An 18100-nucleotide genomic window follows, 5' to 3' on the forward strand; every position below is an offset into this window, starting at 1 on the left:
GCTCAGGTCCCAGAGGGAAGAAATATTCAGTATCTAGTTTCCCTGAGGGTGTGTCTTAGAAAATTGCTCCACCCTTTGATGTCTCAGGTCACTGTGCTTTTCTGCCCAGCAGGTGACGCCTGTTAGCCTATAATTCTTGACTGGTGTGAGGAGGTATGGCCGTGTTCCCCCAGGCTCTGGGGTCTGGTTCTGAATGGAAAGGGCCCCACCCCTTTCCTCCTAGAGAAGACAGACCCCTCAGGTGGAGGTCATTAGCATTTCAATGGTCTCGCTCTCTGCTTGTGCTGTCTCCACCCTTCCCAGAGTCACAGCTCTGGAAACTGAAAATGACTGGGGCTTTCTCCACTGAGCCAAAAAAGAAACAGATAGTCCCCTTCAGACCCAGTCCAAGGTGACCCTCCGGCTCTCCCAGGTCAGTCATCACCCAAAGCCTCTGTCTGTTTTTTGGGGATGCGTACCTGTAGTGAGCAGTTCACACTCGCTGCTTAAAACCCCAGTTGGAGCTCAGCTGAGCTATATTCACTTGCTGGGAGAGAGCTTCTCTCTGGCACCACGAGACTTTGCAGCTCGGGCTATGGGGGAGGGGGTCTCACGACTTGGATCCGCAGGTTTTACTTACAGATTTTATGCTGTGTTCTTGGGCATTCCTCCCAATTCAGGTTGGTGTATGATGAGTGGATGGTCTCGTTTGTCCCCCCGCAGTTATTCTGGATTATTTACTAGTTGTTTCTGGTTTTTTGTAGTTGTTCCAGGGGGACTACTTAGCTTCTACTCCTCTCTATGCCGCCATCTTGCCCCGCCTCTTCAGAAAGCCTGTTTATACAATGGGTTCACATCGTCAGGACAGGGAGTTAGGACTTGAACATGTCTTTGCGGGGGACATGATTCAATTCATAACAACTTGAATAAATCCTTTTCCATTTGAATTAGCTAGAGAGGATTCTATTGTTTACAACTAAAAATGCTGGCTGATACAATGCACTTTAAATTTTAATAAAGGATAGTTAAAATATTTTGAATGAAATGCTATCCATTTCAATATGATGACACTGACCTGTCTTTGGTAGAGAAAGGGTTTTGCATTGCTTTTCTAGAAAAGATAAAAGATTAGTACAATTTTTTTTTTTTTTAAGCAGGAATTAACATTCATTGAATGCCTTACATTCCAACTAGAAAGACCTGAGTATCTTTCATCAGTTCTACTGGGCAATGGATAACCCTGAAGTCCAAGTAGCTCCCTCTTCCTTAAAAATGTGAGAATCTCCAGAGAGAAATCCCTTCATTCTTCCTCTGTTATCCGACACAATACACTGATTTCCTGATGTTGATCAGTTGCTTTTTGATACAAAGGAAGGTAGATATACTGTTTTTTGTAACCACTCATATGGCTGATCTTATTAAATAGCCACCAGAAAGATTTATTTGGATACTTTTGCCCATTTCAGAGGTAATTTTCCTGAATGTTTCACACTTGAAACTAATCCTTTGAGGATGGCAATAAAAGCCAAATAAAACAGTGTATATGTTTAGATCATTTATTTCAACACAAGCATTGTTTTAAATTGCACCTTGTTTTGTAACACATCCATACCTAGAGAACAGGTTTGAGAACAATTACATAAAAGGACCATTTGACAAAGTTTTAAAGAAAGTGCATAAGGCTTATTTGTTTCAGAAATACAGAACTGCCAGTCACAAAGAGCAATACATTCACAAAGTTGCTTGGAAAGTAAAATCTTTACATATTTATACTGTACAGTTAATGAGACATTCTGAAGCATATTACTATTATTAGCAATAATACCTCTTTATCCCTGTGGCATTCAACAGAGAATATCACTTTCATGGAGACAGGAATTTTCCAATTTGATTCCATCTTCATCGTAACCAAAGTGGTCTTTCTTCCACTACCTCCAGTACAGACACACATTTATCTCTTACATAAAGAAGTTACATTTTTATTAGGTTATCAGAACCAAAAGCGTATTAGTAACAGTTGGAGTTTTAGTAACACTAATATATTTGCAATGTAAGAATAAATTATTTAGAGGGAAGTCTATAAAATGGAAAATAAATCTCATTAAACCCTATCTTAAATGAACTTCACAGTGTAAAATTTATGTTTCTAGAAGTCCATCATCTAAACTAGTAATTTTATAAGATACTTCTTAGTATTGATTCTCTCATGATTTACTCCATTTACATGGATATTTATTTTAATAATGATTATATATTTTAGGAAACAATTCATGAATATAAAAATGATTATTATAAATTACCATAACTATAGTAAAATGTACATTAAAAAGTAGCAGTCTGTATGTTAAAATACATAGAAATTTGCTGTACTTCTTTAACGAAGTGCTTTATAAAAATATAAAACTGGAGAAGGTACTATTTTCTTGATTTTTCTGTTTTCTTGGTTCTTGAACCAGACCAACAAGTAAACATCACAAACAGTGCAACTGAGTATTGGCTATCAACTACCTTGGAATTCAGACAACAGATTCCAGTACAGAGAATCCAGACCCCAAAGCAGTTGTTGAGCTTCACCTTAACTTATCTACCTGTTGATATAACCTAACTCACTGAAAAATAAACTAACTTATCTCAACTTGCATTGAATACATGTAGACCCAGAATATTCACCCAAATAGAACTTGTAAGCTCATCACTAAACAACCCAAGCATCTTAATATTAAAATGTTAACTCTGAATACCTTAAAATTACATAGAGAATAGAGATTATGCTTTATAAAAAATGTACTTAAATCAGATAAATAGAAAAAGAGGAAAGGGTGGAATTCACAAACATACATAAGACAAAGAAAAATGTTATTCTTTACCATACAAATTTGAATCGAAAAATTCAGGGCAGTTGAGCTCCAGATTGTTCAGTGCCTGAACTTTAAAAAGATTTACAGATTTAAGCAATAGCTTTCATGTTAATTACTACATTTTAATTGATTTTGAGTTTCATGGGAATGGTGTAAACTAGCCCTGGCATTTTACTTCCAAGCCAGGCAAAGACTTGGAGGATAATAATAATATAATGCTTTCTCCCATTCCTATCAGATCAAGATCTCTATATACTTCACCAACACCTATTATTATCTTTAATTTATATAGATGAAACAGGCTAGGTGAGAGAAATGGAAAATAAAATTAGGTCAGAAAGTAAATATAAACTGAATGAGGTGAAACTCACTCATATTGCCTCTCATGGTTTGAGATTGAGATGAGATGCTTTATATAATTCTAGCAAATTATCTTCACCACCGTCTATTCATCTCTACCCTGAAGTAGGAGGAGAGAAATCCTCAAAAGTTCTGCATGGCAAAATAAAGAATTAGGAAGGCCAAATTATCAGCGGTTATCAGAAGCTATTTAGTCTAGATAAATTATTGAAAAAATTACAGTAGCAGGCCCTGAGGAGCTCTGCCTTGGAACGTCCCAAGGGTTTGATAAGCGATCCTGTAGAGAAGCCTACCAATCCCAGAATGGTGTGAGTTGGCAGGATTTCAGGGACTTGGCCAAGGCTTCCACTTGATAATTGTGACTAAAATGCCCCATCTGGAAAAAAGGGTTCCATCTTGAAAACGGGAAAATGGAATAGTTCTGGGATAATGGGGAAAACCAGTTGCTGAGAGAGCTGTAGTGAAGCTGTCAGTTTCATCTGACTCATCTTTATTTCTGTCACTCGGTTCTGTTTCCTGAAATCCTGTTCTGTTTCCTGTTTCCAGGAATCCTGTGGCTAAGGTACCATCTGGACCATGGGGTTGTCTGGTCTAAATCCTTAGCTTGATTGAAAGTCAGCCCTTAACAATTCAGCCATCCCCACAAACTACTTCAGGGGAATTTCTAGGAGCAGTGACGTTCTAGTGGCCAAACAGGGAATTCAGCTCCTCAGCCATAACCTCAACATACACTTCAAACATGTGCATTCCTGGATTTACTATGGTTATAACAGGATGTCCTCAATGAAAATTCCCTCCCTTTTGTTTGAAGGTGGTGGTGGGGGGACCCTAAACTTCCTAAACGTTGACAGTTCAAAGAGGATCATAATACTTGCTCCAGTATCATCATCCCTACCATTTTACTTAATGCCATGAGTTTAGGGCTTTGACAGGAAAAGACAATACAGAGTTCTGCAGTTGTGCTGGATAATCAATGTTTTGTATGTGCCAGAATATTTGTATTGCAAATCAAAAAGAAAGGTGTAAAAACATTAGGAGGAAAATAAAGCAGAAAGCCAAATTTGGACAGAGCAGTAGAGACTAATTTGGGGGAAAATAAAGGAAGGTCAAGGAACATACATGGGGGAGGAAATAACAGAGAGTACATCAAAACAAGCATTCATTGTGCTGGAATTCAGTAAGTGCATACACAGGATGTGTAGGGGAAAAACGGCGAATTTGGGTTGTTTCAGAGCAGACACTGCCCAAAGTACATCTTTTACATCTGTCCTTCCCATGGACACACACATTTAAACTTTCTCTATATACAAACGTTTGGTGAGAAGGTCATATATTTTATTGAAAAAGATTCACAGTTCTGACTCCTTATCATTTTCATCCAGGTAGTACTCATCATCTGTAGTTGTGTCTGAGCCACAATCTGAGTCCACTGGGTCCTCCTCATATATTTTAAGTGTTTCACTTGGAGATAAGTCATCTTGTGGCATTCTACTAGGAGGATTTGAGCTTAAGGACTCTGATGTGTTGGGAGAGTTAATTACACCATCTCTCAGAAAGCCAGGGTTTTTAAGAAAAGTTGGTTTCCATAGTCTTCCTTGTGTGAGTGAACGCTTTACATTCTCCAAGAAAGCCAACTGTTGTTCTTTCCCAAAAATCCCATAGTCAATAGGTCTAGATATAGATGTTGCAGACTTGGGGCCTGTTTTAGTCCTGTCGCTATACAAAGCCGAACTTTCCTTTTCATCACGGGAGGGAAGTTCAGAAAAAGATCTGAATCTTTGACTGTATCCATTATTAATAGAAAATTCATTCCCAAGAGTCAGTCGACTCAGGGCCTCATCAATAGAAGTACTTTCAGAAAAATGGCGCTCCCTGATTTTTGGAGGATGACTTTTGCGTAGCGGATCACCATGTGCATTCATGCTTTTTAAACTCTTTGAGCGATAGAAATGTGGCTCAGGCTCCCACTCTGGAGAGGAAGCACTCTTTTGTTGCTGCTGACAACCAGCCAGTGGGATGCTTATTGTGAGAGATTTCCATGCAGGCTCCAAAGGAAAAGGAGGGCTCAGCCTCCTGTGACTGTCAGAGACGTCAGCATCCCCGAGGTTGGTGAATGTGGGCTGGGCTGGGGCTCCTGACTCTCTTTCTAAGGTATGAGCAACTGTTACATCTTTAGAGTTCTCATTCTTTGGTGTTGACTCTGAGATGTTTTTAAATTCATTCCAGTGTGGTTGTGAAATGCTGACAGAATTCTGATCACTTAATGGTGCAGAAGATTCTCTGTTGGATATTACTGTAAGCCGGAGAGTGGTATCAGAATTCTCCGCATCTGCTGCATCGTTACTCAACCTTCTGCTTCCCTCTGTGGACTCTGCAGGTGTTGGAGAGGGATCAGGGGACAGTGCGTTGCTCTCTGGTGTGCCAAGAGATAAACTGTCCATGCCAGATATGCTCCCATCTTTTTGGAAAATAGTAGCTACATGTCTTCTGGGGCTTAAATCTTTAGCTGGGAATTTTCTGCTTGCTTTCGACATGGCTGCCAATTTGTGTTTAACTGAAGATCTTTTTTTTCCTTTCTCTAGGTCATTGAGGCTGGTTTTATTTTCATTACTTCCTTCAGGGAGTGAAGTTTGATCCTTTGTCAACCTATACATTTCATCTTTAGCCTTCCTGCTTTGGGTCACATTTACCTCCAGACCTTTTGGAGGTATTTCTTTGGGTTCAGGCTGCAAACTCTCTAAATCTGGTTTACCTGAACAAGACTCCTCATCGAGCTGTAGTTTATGAAAAGTGGAGATCAGAGCAAAGACTTGGCTTTCTGAGTCAGAAAGTGCTTTATTAGTCATTTTTTGGCAATCTGTTCCAGTTCTCCCTCTGACTTCCCTACACTGTGACCCACTGGAGCTATCATCTACAGCTTTGGTTTCAAGAATTGAGTTTCTTTTTGTGATGGCATCTTTTTGAGGGCAATTGCTGTTCCCAGCAGATGTAATGTCTGTACCACTACCTACACTTTTGCCAGAACATCTTACTGCTTGAGGATTTTCAGCATTATCTTCTGAATGAGTTGGGAGACTAGAGGGACCATCATTACCTGATTTAATGGATTGCTGACAATTTTCAGATTTTCCCTCTTCAACTTTTTTTTCCAGAAGCACTGATGAAGTGTTCAGGGTTTCACATAGCATTTTTTCCCCTCTCTCTTTCCTGCTTAATGAGTCACCTTGAGTTGCTTTAGCAAAGTTATCCGGAAAAATCTCTCTTGATTTAGATTCTCCTTTATAAAGAGAAACATCTGCTTCAACAGAAGCCATTTCCTGTAATGGTAGCTCTAAGGGCCCACTATTTGGTAATAGTAAAACAGTGTTATTTTCAATGGTCTGAGAAAGGTGATGGTTGTTCTCCTGAGCAGAGTGAGCTGGTATGTTTAGATCTTCAGGCGGAGGTCTTTCTGACAGCCCTTGTGTAGAACAATTTAGTTTGTCTTTTTCTAAAGCATTAGAAAATATTTCAGTCTCCACTTTAGGTGACGCTGCAAGTGAATCAGTATTTTGTGTATACTTTTGAAGGAGATCACAGAATTTTTTGCTGGGCTTTCTTGGTAGAGTGTAATATATTGAAACCACCTCAAGACATTTTACATTATCTTCATCACCAGAAACAGAAAACGTGCTAGTTGTCTTATATTTATGCAATGTTTTTCCTGACATGTCTGAAGAAAAGGGGTGCTCATTTGACAGGGGAAATACACCTGTCCCAAAGGCAGCAATTTTACTATCATTTTCAGTGCAGTCTTCAGAGTATTCCTTTTGGTGGTAGATTTTGGTAAAAGAACAATCCCTAACAGATGAGTCACTTTCCATAGGGTAAATGATTCTATCCCAAGGCCTTGGTGTCACAGAAGCATCCAAGTTTGAAACTGAGCATTTTTTTCTTTCATTTCTTCCAGCCAAGGAATATGTCTCCCCTGAAGGACATGACACAGCCCTTTTAATAAGGAATGGGAGTGATCCTTTCCTAACAGAAGCAGATCCAAAGCTTTTCATATTTGTTATCTTCTCTGCAGCTGCAGGTGCTATTGGGACTGAGTCTGAAGCTACTTTGGAGAATTCAGGAGAAGTAGAATTGAATTTGTTTGATGTGTCCTTCTTTGTTGGCTCTTCCATACTAATTTTTATTTGGAATGGATATGGAACATTCCTAAATGAAGTGGCCTTTATTTTACTTTCTGATTCCTTGTTATTGATGAGAAAACTGGATGATTTTCTTGGTAAGGTACAATAAATCACGTGACGGTCAGGAACCTCAGAATCGCCTTGATTCACTTCATCAAGGGTACTGTTATCACTCGTGGGTGTTGATCTACTTTCTATTTTGCTTAATTTTTCAATACAGGATATGCGACGTCTGATTTTTCCTTTTCCCTTTCTATCCCTGAAAGGATGGCTTGAATGGCATGTGAAAATATCACCCACTTCATTATATATGGGCACATGACCATCATTACTCTTTTGGATTTCTGAGGGGCTTATGGCAAACTGATTATTTTGGTTCTTACCAGCATTGTTGTTTTCTTCCCTTTCTCCCAGAGATGGATCTTCTTCTGAAGGTCTTCTGGAGATTACTGTACTAGAAGGAATCACTAGAGCATCAAGGAAAGAAGTATTTGATGGTGAGGAATTTTGTGGTGCATCTGATGGCAGACCTAAAGAATTACATGAGACACTGTGGCTGTCTGTAGATCTTCTGCAGGTGGTAGAATGAGTTGTGGTACACTGTTTCCCCTCAGTATCTAAAATGACAGGTTTTTCTAGAGACTGAGGATTTTGAATATTAGTAGGTTCAGAGCTCCAGTGATTATCTTTAATGATGCTTGAAATATCTCCATTATTTACTGTTAATTCCTGGTGACAACTTTGAATTGAGCTGGGAAAAGATGGTGATGTTCTGCTTTCTTGAATGAAAGGAAGGGACATGGCTGAGCCAAGTTCTCTATTCCCAGTAAAACTCTCTTGTTTTTTAAGTTCATTGACTTTATCCCTGTGTGATATAGAAATTTTGGAGGTGTCTTTCCTAGAAAAGATTCTGCGTGACCTTTTTGAACTTACTGTGGTAGATGCATTAAAAATTGTTTTGTTCTTGTCTGGGTCCTGGGAATGGGGAGTTTGCAAATCAGGTAAGGGGTTAGAGATCACTACCTGTGAAACAGGTTGTGGTATTTCACCTGTCATGTTTGTCTGGTTCATCTTGTTCAGTTGTTTGCCTTTTTCCGAAATAGATTCATTCAAGTCTTTCTCATTATTCACGTTTGTAACCAAGACATTGGGCTGGCTTTCAGTAAGAGGTGGAAAATCATTTGACTCACTGTTGGTAGCAATAACTTCTATATGGCTTTCTATTGTAACACAATCAGGCTTACTGGGAATAGTTTTCTGCAAAGTGACTGTGGGATTCTGAACGTTGGAACTGTGAGGATTCCCTTTCTTATCAGGAATCCGGGGAAAGGAACTTTCAAATGAGGATGCTTGGGCCTGAGTAATTCCAAAAGAGTAAGCATCTTCATTTAAATATACCTCTATAGGAGAATTATCCTGTTGATATTCTAACCCACCAGGTTTTATGTGATAGCTTGAACCAGTCACAGGACAAACATTTGATGTGCTGACATGGGGAGCTGACTGGCTCCCATTGCCTTGAGACACTTCCATTCTTTCCAATGTGTTTCTCTGAAAATCAAACTGCCAGGGACATGGCTCATCTTGGTCTCTGGGAACATTTGGTCCATAACAAGGAGAAAACGATCTCCAGTATTGAGAAGGGACACAGTGGCCATGAACAGCTGATGCACTATTTGCTTCAGTGGAAATCATTTCAAAGTCTCTGTCAGAAGAAACAAATGGTTTATTGTTTCGATGAAAGTCAGACCAGGAAAAATATTCTTCTTGTTGACCCCAAGAAGGACTTTGTCCAAATCTCCGATCTCTGCTACGTCCAAAGGTGTTGCTAAAGAAAGACCTAGCAAATGGATTGTCTTGATGGTGGAATGGCATATTCTCTGTGTTCTCAAATGGGTCTGGATTCATTGCATTGTCCACAGGGGCATTTAAACTAACACTTTGGTAAACATTCTGTGAATGGTAAAATTCATATCTCCTATTCTCCTGAAAACATCTAGGATGCATACACTGATCAGCAGGGTCAATTTCCATTGGTGATGGTAACCTCAGGAACTCTTCCTGGTTCTGCCCATCTCTAAAAGAATCTGATCTATTCCATACGATGGATGATAAAGGAGTTCTCTTTGGGCTCTGCCGGTGGCTCTGTGGTATAAACCCATTTCTGTTCTGAGTTATGGCTGGGATATGTAAGCTTCTTGCTGTGAAATGCCCTGTGGCTGGTGAAGCTGATCGTTGCCTGTTATCAAAACACAGAGAAGTACTACCAAAAGTATTATTTTGTAAATAATCTTCTTTTAAGACTCTGGGCTCCCTTGTCCTGTACATATCATAAATTGTCCTTGTTCTAGGAGAAAAGGTTTTAAAGCCTTCCCTAGGGGTTCCTGGTCTTAGGATATCATAGATAGACATATTAGAAGTTTCATTATAGTGATTTTTGTGCCTTTCTGGGATATTACTGTGCCTGTTCCCACCGGAGTAAAAATGACTGAACTGGGTTCTTGATCCATAGTTGAGGGGTGTCTTGGTATTCACTGAGTCTGGAGACTGTTCCTGAGCCAGTTTGCTGTCCAAATCATCTAAAACTGAAAGAAAAATATGAGTCAATTTTTTTTGGTCTAAGATTCTACAGTCTAATAATAATTTAAATGGTTGAAGTCCCCTCTTCGGGAACATAATCATTTATAATTTTACTTATATTATATTATCATGAATGTGAAGACAATAATTTTATGTTTTTAAGATAGTCTGACATTTACAAGGCTTTAATTGAAGTTTCTAAAGCATACATTTTCAAACAAAGTAAACCTTTCATAATGCCTTAAGGATAAAGCTACATTAAAATTATAGTCAATTTTAATCATGGTTTCTATTGTGCATCTAAAGTGTATGAAGTTTTTGCAAGACACAGGTCTAGTAATAAAAGGCAATTAATAATGTAGATTCCAGTATTGCTTCTACCATTGAATAACTAGGCAGCCATGGGTATTATTAAACCAAGTCTTTCAGGTCCCTAGGTTACTAAAATATTTCCACCTGCATTTACCTCATGGGATTGTAATGGAAATGAGAGTCTGAAAATAGCATGAGATTTCTCAGTTGCACTGGTAACAGTATCTAATTCCAGCATCAACACCAGAAGTTCAGCCCCTAGTTTACTAAACATGTTTATTTGGATGGATTTGAGCACTACATAAAATTAAATGTTCTATAAATATTATTACATGATATGCTGATGGTACATTGTTTTTCCTGGAAAAATTAAGACCCATTAGCATCCCTGTAGCATAGAACTTTCTATGTTTAAGGCACATTGCTAAGCATTAAGTTCTCACATAACCTACAGAGTTTGTACTATGTCTATTTTCATTTTATAAATAAGGAAACTGAGGCCCAAACAGATTAAGTAAATTGCCAAGGTCACACAGCTACTAAGTGGCAGAGCTGGGATTTGAACCCAGGCAGTCCTGAGTCCAGCTCTCAACCACTGTATGATGTAACCTCTGGGCCATAAAAGCTGGTTTTTCATTTTTTGCTTTTTATGAACTATACAGATGATTTCACTATGAGCTCATGTTTATAAGGATGTGAAGTTGCTGTTGTCAAGCAATGCTTACTTTTCTAAGTAGCAAGGCCAGAGGGTAGTGACCTCCTTATAAAACTGAGGCCTAGACCTGGCCAAGGAAAGGGCTCATGCTTACGAGGACCTGTTTCTGATCTCAGACAAGTACAGCATACTTTCAGTGCTGGGGTTGGTATTTCTTTCCATTGTGTTTATTTAATCATATTTGACATCTTTTCCTACACAAAACCTGTCAGAATTTAAAGGGAAGAATAATCTTTTAAGGTTTGTAGATTCCCTAAGACCCAACTTGTAATAGATAAATTTTATGATATTCATGTGACAATGAATATAATTAGATTATTTATTGAAGATATTTTCATGAATAAAAGTCAAATTAAAAGAAAAACATAGGAAAAAAAAAATCAAATCCAACACAAGAAGTTAAGTTTTGTGTGAGATATTGAAATTGCTGAAGTTGTTTTGAGTTTACAGAAGTATTTCCTTCAGAGTTACCTAAAATGATACAATCTCCTTGTTTATTTTAAATTATTTGCAACAAAAAGTGATTTTAACTCTTCAAGTGGCAGGGAAAGTGAGGGATATCAGTATTTGGGTGCATGTAAATGGGTTTAAAAGACCATTCACCACTTTGAATTCTAACAGGTTTTTATTTAGGAAAAAAATGTCAAATATGATTAAATCAAATCACAAGTAAATGGGATTTACATGTGACTTGCCAACACTAATTCTAGGGTAGTTAGTGTTTTTGAGATCTGTTCTGGAATTTCCTTGCCGTTACACTTGTAAGTTGGTGCTGTTAAATTTGCACAGAACTCGGCTTGCCCTTTGAGGATTTGTAACTAAGGAATCCTCTAGGGAATCCTCCTGTTCAATGTTTTAATGAAAAAATATTTATTTATTCCCTGTCTCCCCTCAAAAAATAATCCAACAATGCCAAAATATTGGACAGGGCAAAAACAAAACAATATAATGAGTAAAATCTGTCTTTTAAACAAATTAATAAAATCTCTCTGATTCTCTGTTCTCCTTCTTAAACTGTCCATGGCAATCTTTTCTCCTTAAGTAAAGTCTTTTTTCCAGTTACAAAAGCAATACATGTTTATAATAGAAAATACAGGAAAATATAATAAAATAAGTATAGTCACTGGATTCCTACCCAGAGATAACCACTCTTAGCATTCCCATAGCTGGATTTTAAACTATTCAAGGTCACTTAAAATCCCAAGTCAACAGTACTGTTTTACTCACTACTCCTGAGTTCAGACAAATTCTTGTTCTGCTTCTCCTCTGTATTTCCAGAGGCCAGGTCTTTTTTTTTCTTTCTTCTATTTCATTTCATAAACAGTAGCTATCCTCTTCAAACAAACCCTTCATTTTGGAACAGAGATTTTCCTCTGAAGCAAGTTCTTTTCTCTGAAGCAAGTTCTCTGCCAGGAAGCATCTTATTGAAATGAATCCCTCAACTGACTGTTCTGTTGACGAACTCTCACTAACTAGCCCACTTCTCTCTCAGTATCATGCTGACGCAATGCCACTGCCTTCACCAGCTGAATTTAGTTCGTCAAAGCGAAACTGGTGAATGACTTTCTCATTAACTTTTCAAAGGCTCAGGCTTATTTTCACACCAAATAACCTATATAAAGGTGAACTATGCTTATAAAATAAGATACATTTATATTTGATACCTTGGGAATCAGTTTCAATCTCTATTGCTATATGTTGTACAAGGTTAACCATTTAACAAGTCCATTTAGGTCCTAATCAGGAACAAAGTCTATCAAGAATAATAAACTTTATAGATATATTTCCTAAAGATGTATTTCCTTTTTACCTGAGGTTAAATATTAAACATTACTATTCTATATATTTATCAGGCCTTGATCTCAGAATATGTGCTTAGTTTATATTTAATCATAAGGTACTTAAATATTTGTGTTAATATTCTATAACAGCATCCTCTTCAGATAAGGTAAACAAGAGGACTTGGAAAATAAATTACAGGGTTTGATATGATTTGAGCATTTTAATACAAACTGTAATTATTTGCTTCCCTTTAGTACTAGGGGTTCCAAAGGCAATTTAATGCACAGACTTACCACGGAAAAACTCATTTTCTAGCAGTGAAGCATCCCACGGAGGCATGCTGCTTCCCGCCCTCATGACTGCTGGCTCAGGGACAAAGGTGCTGCCAACTGGTTGAGTTTTCAGGGGTGAACTGTATATTTTTGCTTGCTAATTTTAAAGTAGAAAAAAATGTTATTCTTGGACCTTCTCCAACCAGAATATTCACATGTTCCCCCCAAAATGTCGTAAGCTTAAAAGTCCTAGTCTAAGACCTGCAAACATTGGTTTCTCAACTTATGATATTCAATTATTTTTGCCATTTGCAAATGATCACGAATGTCACCATACTGACATTAGTTCTTTGTATTATGAGCCTTCAGACCATACTCAGCCTCTCTCTGCTAAAGTTTCGTATAAACTTACACACCATCATACAAATCCTAGGGGCCTCCTGGAAAACAGGAAAGAAATTGACCTCTCTTGACTTGGGAGTATTGTCTTCATGGTCCCAAAGGCTGGGACTTTGGTTTTCCTAACACTGTACCTATTCCATCAAGAGCCTGTTAGCTGGAGCTTGTAGTGAACTTTTAAGATTTGTGAACTTGATGAATCTAGGGGAAAAAAAGTGTTTCTATCTACTGAGTTCATTTTAAATGGTAGAAACCTCCCAGACAGCCATAAGGAGTTGCTTAATAGTTCTGAAACAGAAGCACTGAAAAGTATGACCTTATAAGCTTAAAAAACAAAGCAAGAACAACAACAAAAAGCCATTGCTAGTTTCAGGGGATATAGGAGACTGTCTCTATATGAGCTAAAGTTGTTTTTCTTTTATTAAAAAATATTTATCTTGATTTTATCAAATCCAGTCACTGCCCTACTTTCAAGCTTTAAATTGTCTTCATATCCTTGGAGGAATTACCCATTTCCACACCTTCACTTCCTTGTGCCAAAACTCCATTTGCATTTCCTCTGTCAAACTGGCTCCTTGATCTCTTGACTCCACTTTAACTCATCCTGTACAGGTCCCTCACCAAGACTACGGCCATTTCCCTTTCCAGTCTCTCTATTTTCAGCTCACTCTGCTACCCAGTCCTTGCCTCTTGAATCCCTGTCTTCCCCAAGCTTTTGCTTCCCATTTGATGCTCATCATTACGTTTCATCTCACCTATAATGCCCAACTTCAAATGTCTAATTTTTCCAAAACTCCCAACTTTTTTTACTTCTCCTTTGCAGATCTGTCTGCTGCTAAAGCCAAGGTTCTCTTAACCACTGTATTCGTCACAATCTGGTATTTTCACATTGCCTGTTTTCTTTCTTAAGGTCTGGGTCAGTTATTTCCTATAGAAGCCCTGCCTAAATTTCCATGACTTGTGGTTTTCAGTTCTGTGAGCAAGCCATAACTGAATACTCACAAAGGAGATTTTTATTAATAAGAAAGAAATACTCCAATGATAATATATTGGTCATTGGATATATTTAACATACTAACATAAAACTCAGAAGTAAAAATCTTAGAGGCAAAATAAAACCACAGTAAGATACCCATTGGAGGTGGTAAAACCATGAACTAATCATTTGAAAAACTAGATCATTTACAGCTAAATTCTTCTTCACTTTAAAGTGCATCTTTTGTGTCTTGCCTATTGATTCTCTCTAGGTCTTTATTTGCACAAATAATAATTAGTCATAGATCTGGTAGCTGATGCAGAGTATATACATCCAATTAAAAGAAAACCAAATGCTGTTGTTTCTCAACCATTTTAACACCCATACAAACCTCACATTTCCTCTGTGAAGACCAGAGGACATTCCTCATGGCCTCCTGGATCACATTCCTCTAAAACGAAAATTTATACTGAAATGAAAAGACAGCTATCATGAAAAGTATATGAATTGAGGGTTCAGGTGAAGAGATGAACCTCTCTAGACTGGGAAGCATTACTATCATCTAGAGACCCAGAATATGATTTCCTTTAGTTATATTCCTGCCCAGATCCTCTGCTTCAAGATCAACCCTGCTCATCCAACATGTTAAGGATGCTTCCAACATATAGATATGTAAATGTTATGGGTAATTAAGAGAAAATATCAAGAGTTTTTTTTACACTCAAACTTTAACTGCAAGGATTTTTCTCCCAAGTGATAAAACTGTTTAAAAAGTAACTGCTGGTCAGTGGTAGGTATCAGACATAAAGCAGATTGAACACGACCACTGCTCAATAGGCCTCTAACTTTTATTTAGACTATATGAGATATTCTTATTAATATTATTAGCACCAACTCAACATTGATTATTCTGGGCAATGTGCTAAAGATTTTATATGGGTTAATTTCACTATTTTAACAATCATATGAGGTTGGTACTGTTATGATCCCCATTTTACATTTGAGAAAACTGAGGTTTCAAGAGGTCAGGTCATTTGCTTCAGGTCACACTGACGGGGGGAGAGAGTTCAATCCCAGTATGTCAGATTCCAGAGCCTACACTACCCCTGATGGAGTTTTGCAGTGCCTGGCATAGTAACACACTGTATCCTAGCAGTAGGCATCTGCTGAGGCCAAATGCAAGTTTTAGAGCTGCAGGGAGGAATCTGAAGTTTCCCACTACCTGGAGCAGAGATAAATCCCTCTGGGCCCAGAGCAGACACTGATCGTCAGTCGAGGCTCATCTTGGGTTCAGGATCCTGCTCAAAACAATGCTCCATGCCGCAGAGTTGCCATGAAAACAGAAGGCTACTTCCCATCCCTGGCCTAGAGGATGCAGTACAAACATCTCTGTACTGCAAGACCCTGTCAAAATCCTTTTCCAACTTTCAAATTAAGCCTTTCCTCTCTGACTCTCTCCAGGTGTCCTGTGCTCCCAGCTCCCTGCACACAGTTCCACCATGTCTCCTTTCCAGAGCTTTGCTTTCTCCTTTCTTCTCTTGAAAAATACTGACTCATCCTTCAGAGTCTTATTCCAGTATCACCATCTCTGTGAGACCTTTTCCAATGCTCCCAGGCAGATTTAATTCTGATAGTATTTTTCATGCACCTCTGGTATATACCTATTATGTCATGTTGAAAGTTATTTACATTCTTTCCACTTTTATTTTACCACTAAATGTCCCCTCTTCCATAAATTTCAGTTCCCACTGTGTTCAAGGCACTGGGCCAGGCCCCAGGGATTCAAAGATAACTGAATTACAATACTGGAAGTGGACCAACCTTTAAAATGAGTAGGAAAGTATAGTATTCCCCTTTGAATCTCAAGCACCTAGTCTGACATCTAGCATATAAGAGACTGACATATTTATTGAATTGAATTCCAAGAATACTCTTCCCATGATAATGTTTCTCTCTTCTGAACTTCTCTAACACATTTTTGTATGCTCATTTTGTTTCTGGATTCTTATACTTGAACAAAATTATTCATTTATTTGGTTTTCAATATGCTTTTTAAAAATATGCTCTCCCATTTGATCCTTACAATTCATTTGTGAATTAGGTAGGAATTATCATTACTATTTTGCAGATGAGAAAATTGAGTTTCATTAAATGTCTTACTCCAGTCACATGAATAATAAATGGTGGCATTAGAAACTCACACTCACATGATTTGATCCATACCCCTATTCTTTACACTCTACTGTTTTATAGTGTTTTTTTTCTTTTACTAATGTACATATCTTAGACAGTAAATTCTCTGAAGAGAGGAACATTGCTTTAAACACTTTGTGCCTTCCATTGCATGTGGCAAGATACTTTGCACATATTTACAGATTGATTTACAATATATAAAAGTAGAAACCTACATATATAAGATTCCTAGTAACAATTATTACAGGAAGTGAGACTCATAGGAAATTAGAATATTAGAACTCAGAAAAGCTTGTCCGTGGCAGGACAGTTCAGTGGTTAAGCACATAAATTCTACACAGGTTCAAATCCTGGCTCTGCCACTAAATAGCTGTATGACTTTGGGCAAGCCACTTAACCTTTCTGTGCCTTAGTTTCTTTCTCTGTAAAATGAAAATAATAACACCCACCTCGTAGGGTTACCCTGAGGATTAAATGAATTAATAGTTGTAAAGCATTTTAGAATGGTGTCCAGCCCTTGGTTTGCAGCCTGCAGAAATGTTACAAATGGGATTCTAGCACTTTATGGGAGCCTTACCACATTATTGCATGACCTTCTACTCAGGAAAGAAGGAAACTGCTATTTAAACATTTGCATAAACTTAAAAGAAGCAAAGCATTTCAGAAAACAGAAGCTTTAGAGTTAAAAAAAAACAAACAACTTAGAGATCATCTAGCTCAGAGTTTCTCAACTTGGGTACTGGCATTTTCGGTTTGATAATTCTGTTGGCTGTTAATCTTTTAGCTATTAATATTCGTTTGTGGTTATAGAGAATTTCCTGGAGGACTCCTGCTTATGCTTGCAGCCTAATGAGTTGGAAAGGTGTCCCACAGGATTAGAGGCCAGAGTCTCCAAATGCTGGCTTTTAGGAGCATGGTTACATTTTCAAACATAGCACATAAAACAGACTGAGCAAAATGTGGCCTTTACACAGCTCCAATTTACTCTCCTGATACTGTCTGCAATTCTGGCATGACTAGACAAACAAATCTTCTGTTGTAGAGTAACCTTAGAAGATTTGAGAACTTCCCAGGGCAGCCAAACTTCCAGAATAGTTGTCAGAGTTCAAGCCCAAGCTAACCAATGTGATCAAATGCCTTTGTAAAGGCAAGAAATTACTTTTTAAAGGTGTTCCTGTATATGCTCTGTATCTACTTTCCTGCAAAGGGCACATCCACCAACCCACCTTGTGGCTTAAAACCACTCATTTGTTTTTTCTCTCAATTATGGATGCTTGGTTGGTGCCAGGCAGGGAGGACACACTGGTGAATGTGGTACAGTCCCTGCCTCAGAGAGCTCACACTGACCCACATGAAGAGTCAGTGGGATGAATGCCACACTGGAGATGAGTTTCGAGAGGTACAGGCCTGGCAGTACTGCCTAACAGCAAGCTTGGCCAGAATTTGCCAGGAGACGAAGAGTGATTAAGTGGCCAAAGCTATATGTTTTGCCTCTATTC

At 38.2% G+C, this 18100-nt stretch overlaps 1 protein-coding gene across 7 annotated transcripts in view; it reads right to left on the reverse strand.

Annotated features, from left to right (window-relative positions):
• Positions 1 to 777: 777 nt before the first annotated feature.
• EXPH5 (exophilin 5) overlaps positions 778 to 18100 on the reverse strand; it is an 84243-nt gene continuing 66920 nt past the window's right edge. For 6 of the 7 annotated variants that reach the window (XM_037841346.1, XM_037841341.1, XM_037841345.1 and 3 more), the window contains 2 exons: positions 13055 to 13190; positions 778 to 9957 (listed from right to left, as the gene is read on the reverse strand). In XM_037841346.1, coding sequence (XP_037697274.1) covers positions 4547 to 9957; positions 13055 to 13190 — 5547 coding nt within the window. In that variant the 3' untranslated portion in view covers positions 778 to 4546. The remainder of the gene's footprint in view (positions 9958 to 13054; positions 13191 to 18100) is intronic. The other variant, XM_037841342.1, reaches the window with a different exon arrangement.

The sequence above is a fragment of the Choloepus didactylus genome, chromosome 6 (assembly GCF_015220235.1).
Source record: "Choloepus didactylus isolate mChoDid1 chromosome 6, mChoDid1.pri, whole genome shotgun sequence".
NCBI classification, from domain to species: domain Eukaryota; kingdom Metazoa; phylum Chordata; class Mammalia; order Pilosa; family Megalonychidae; genus Choloepus; species Choloepus didactylus.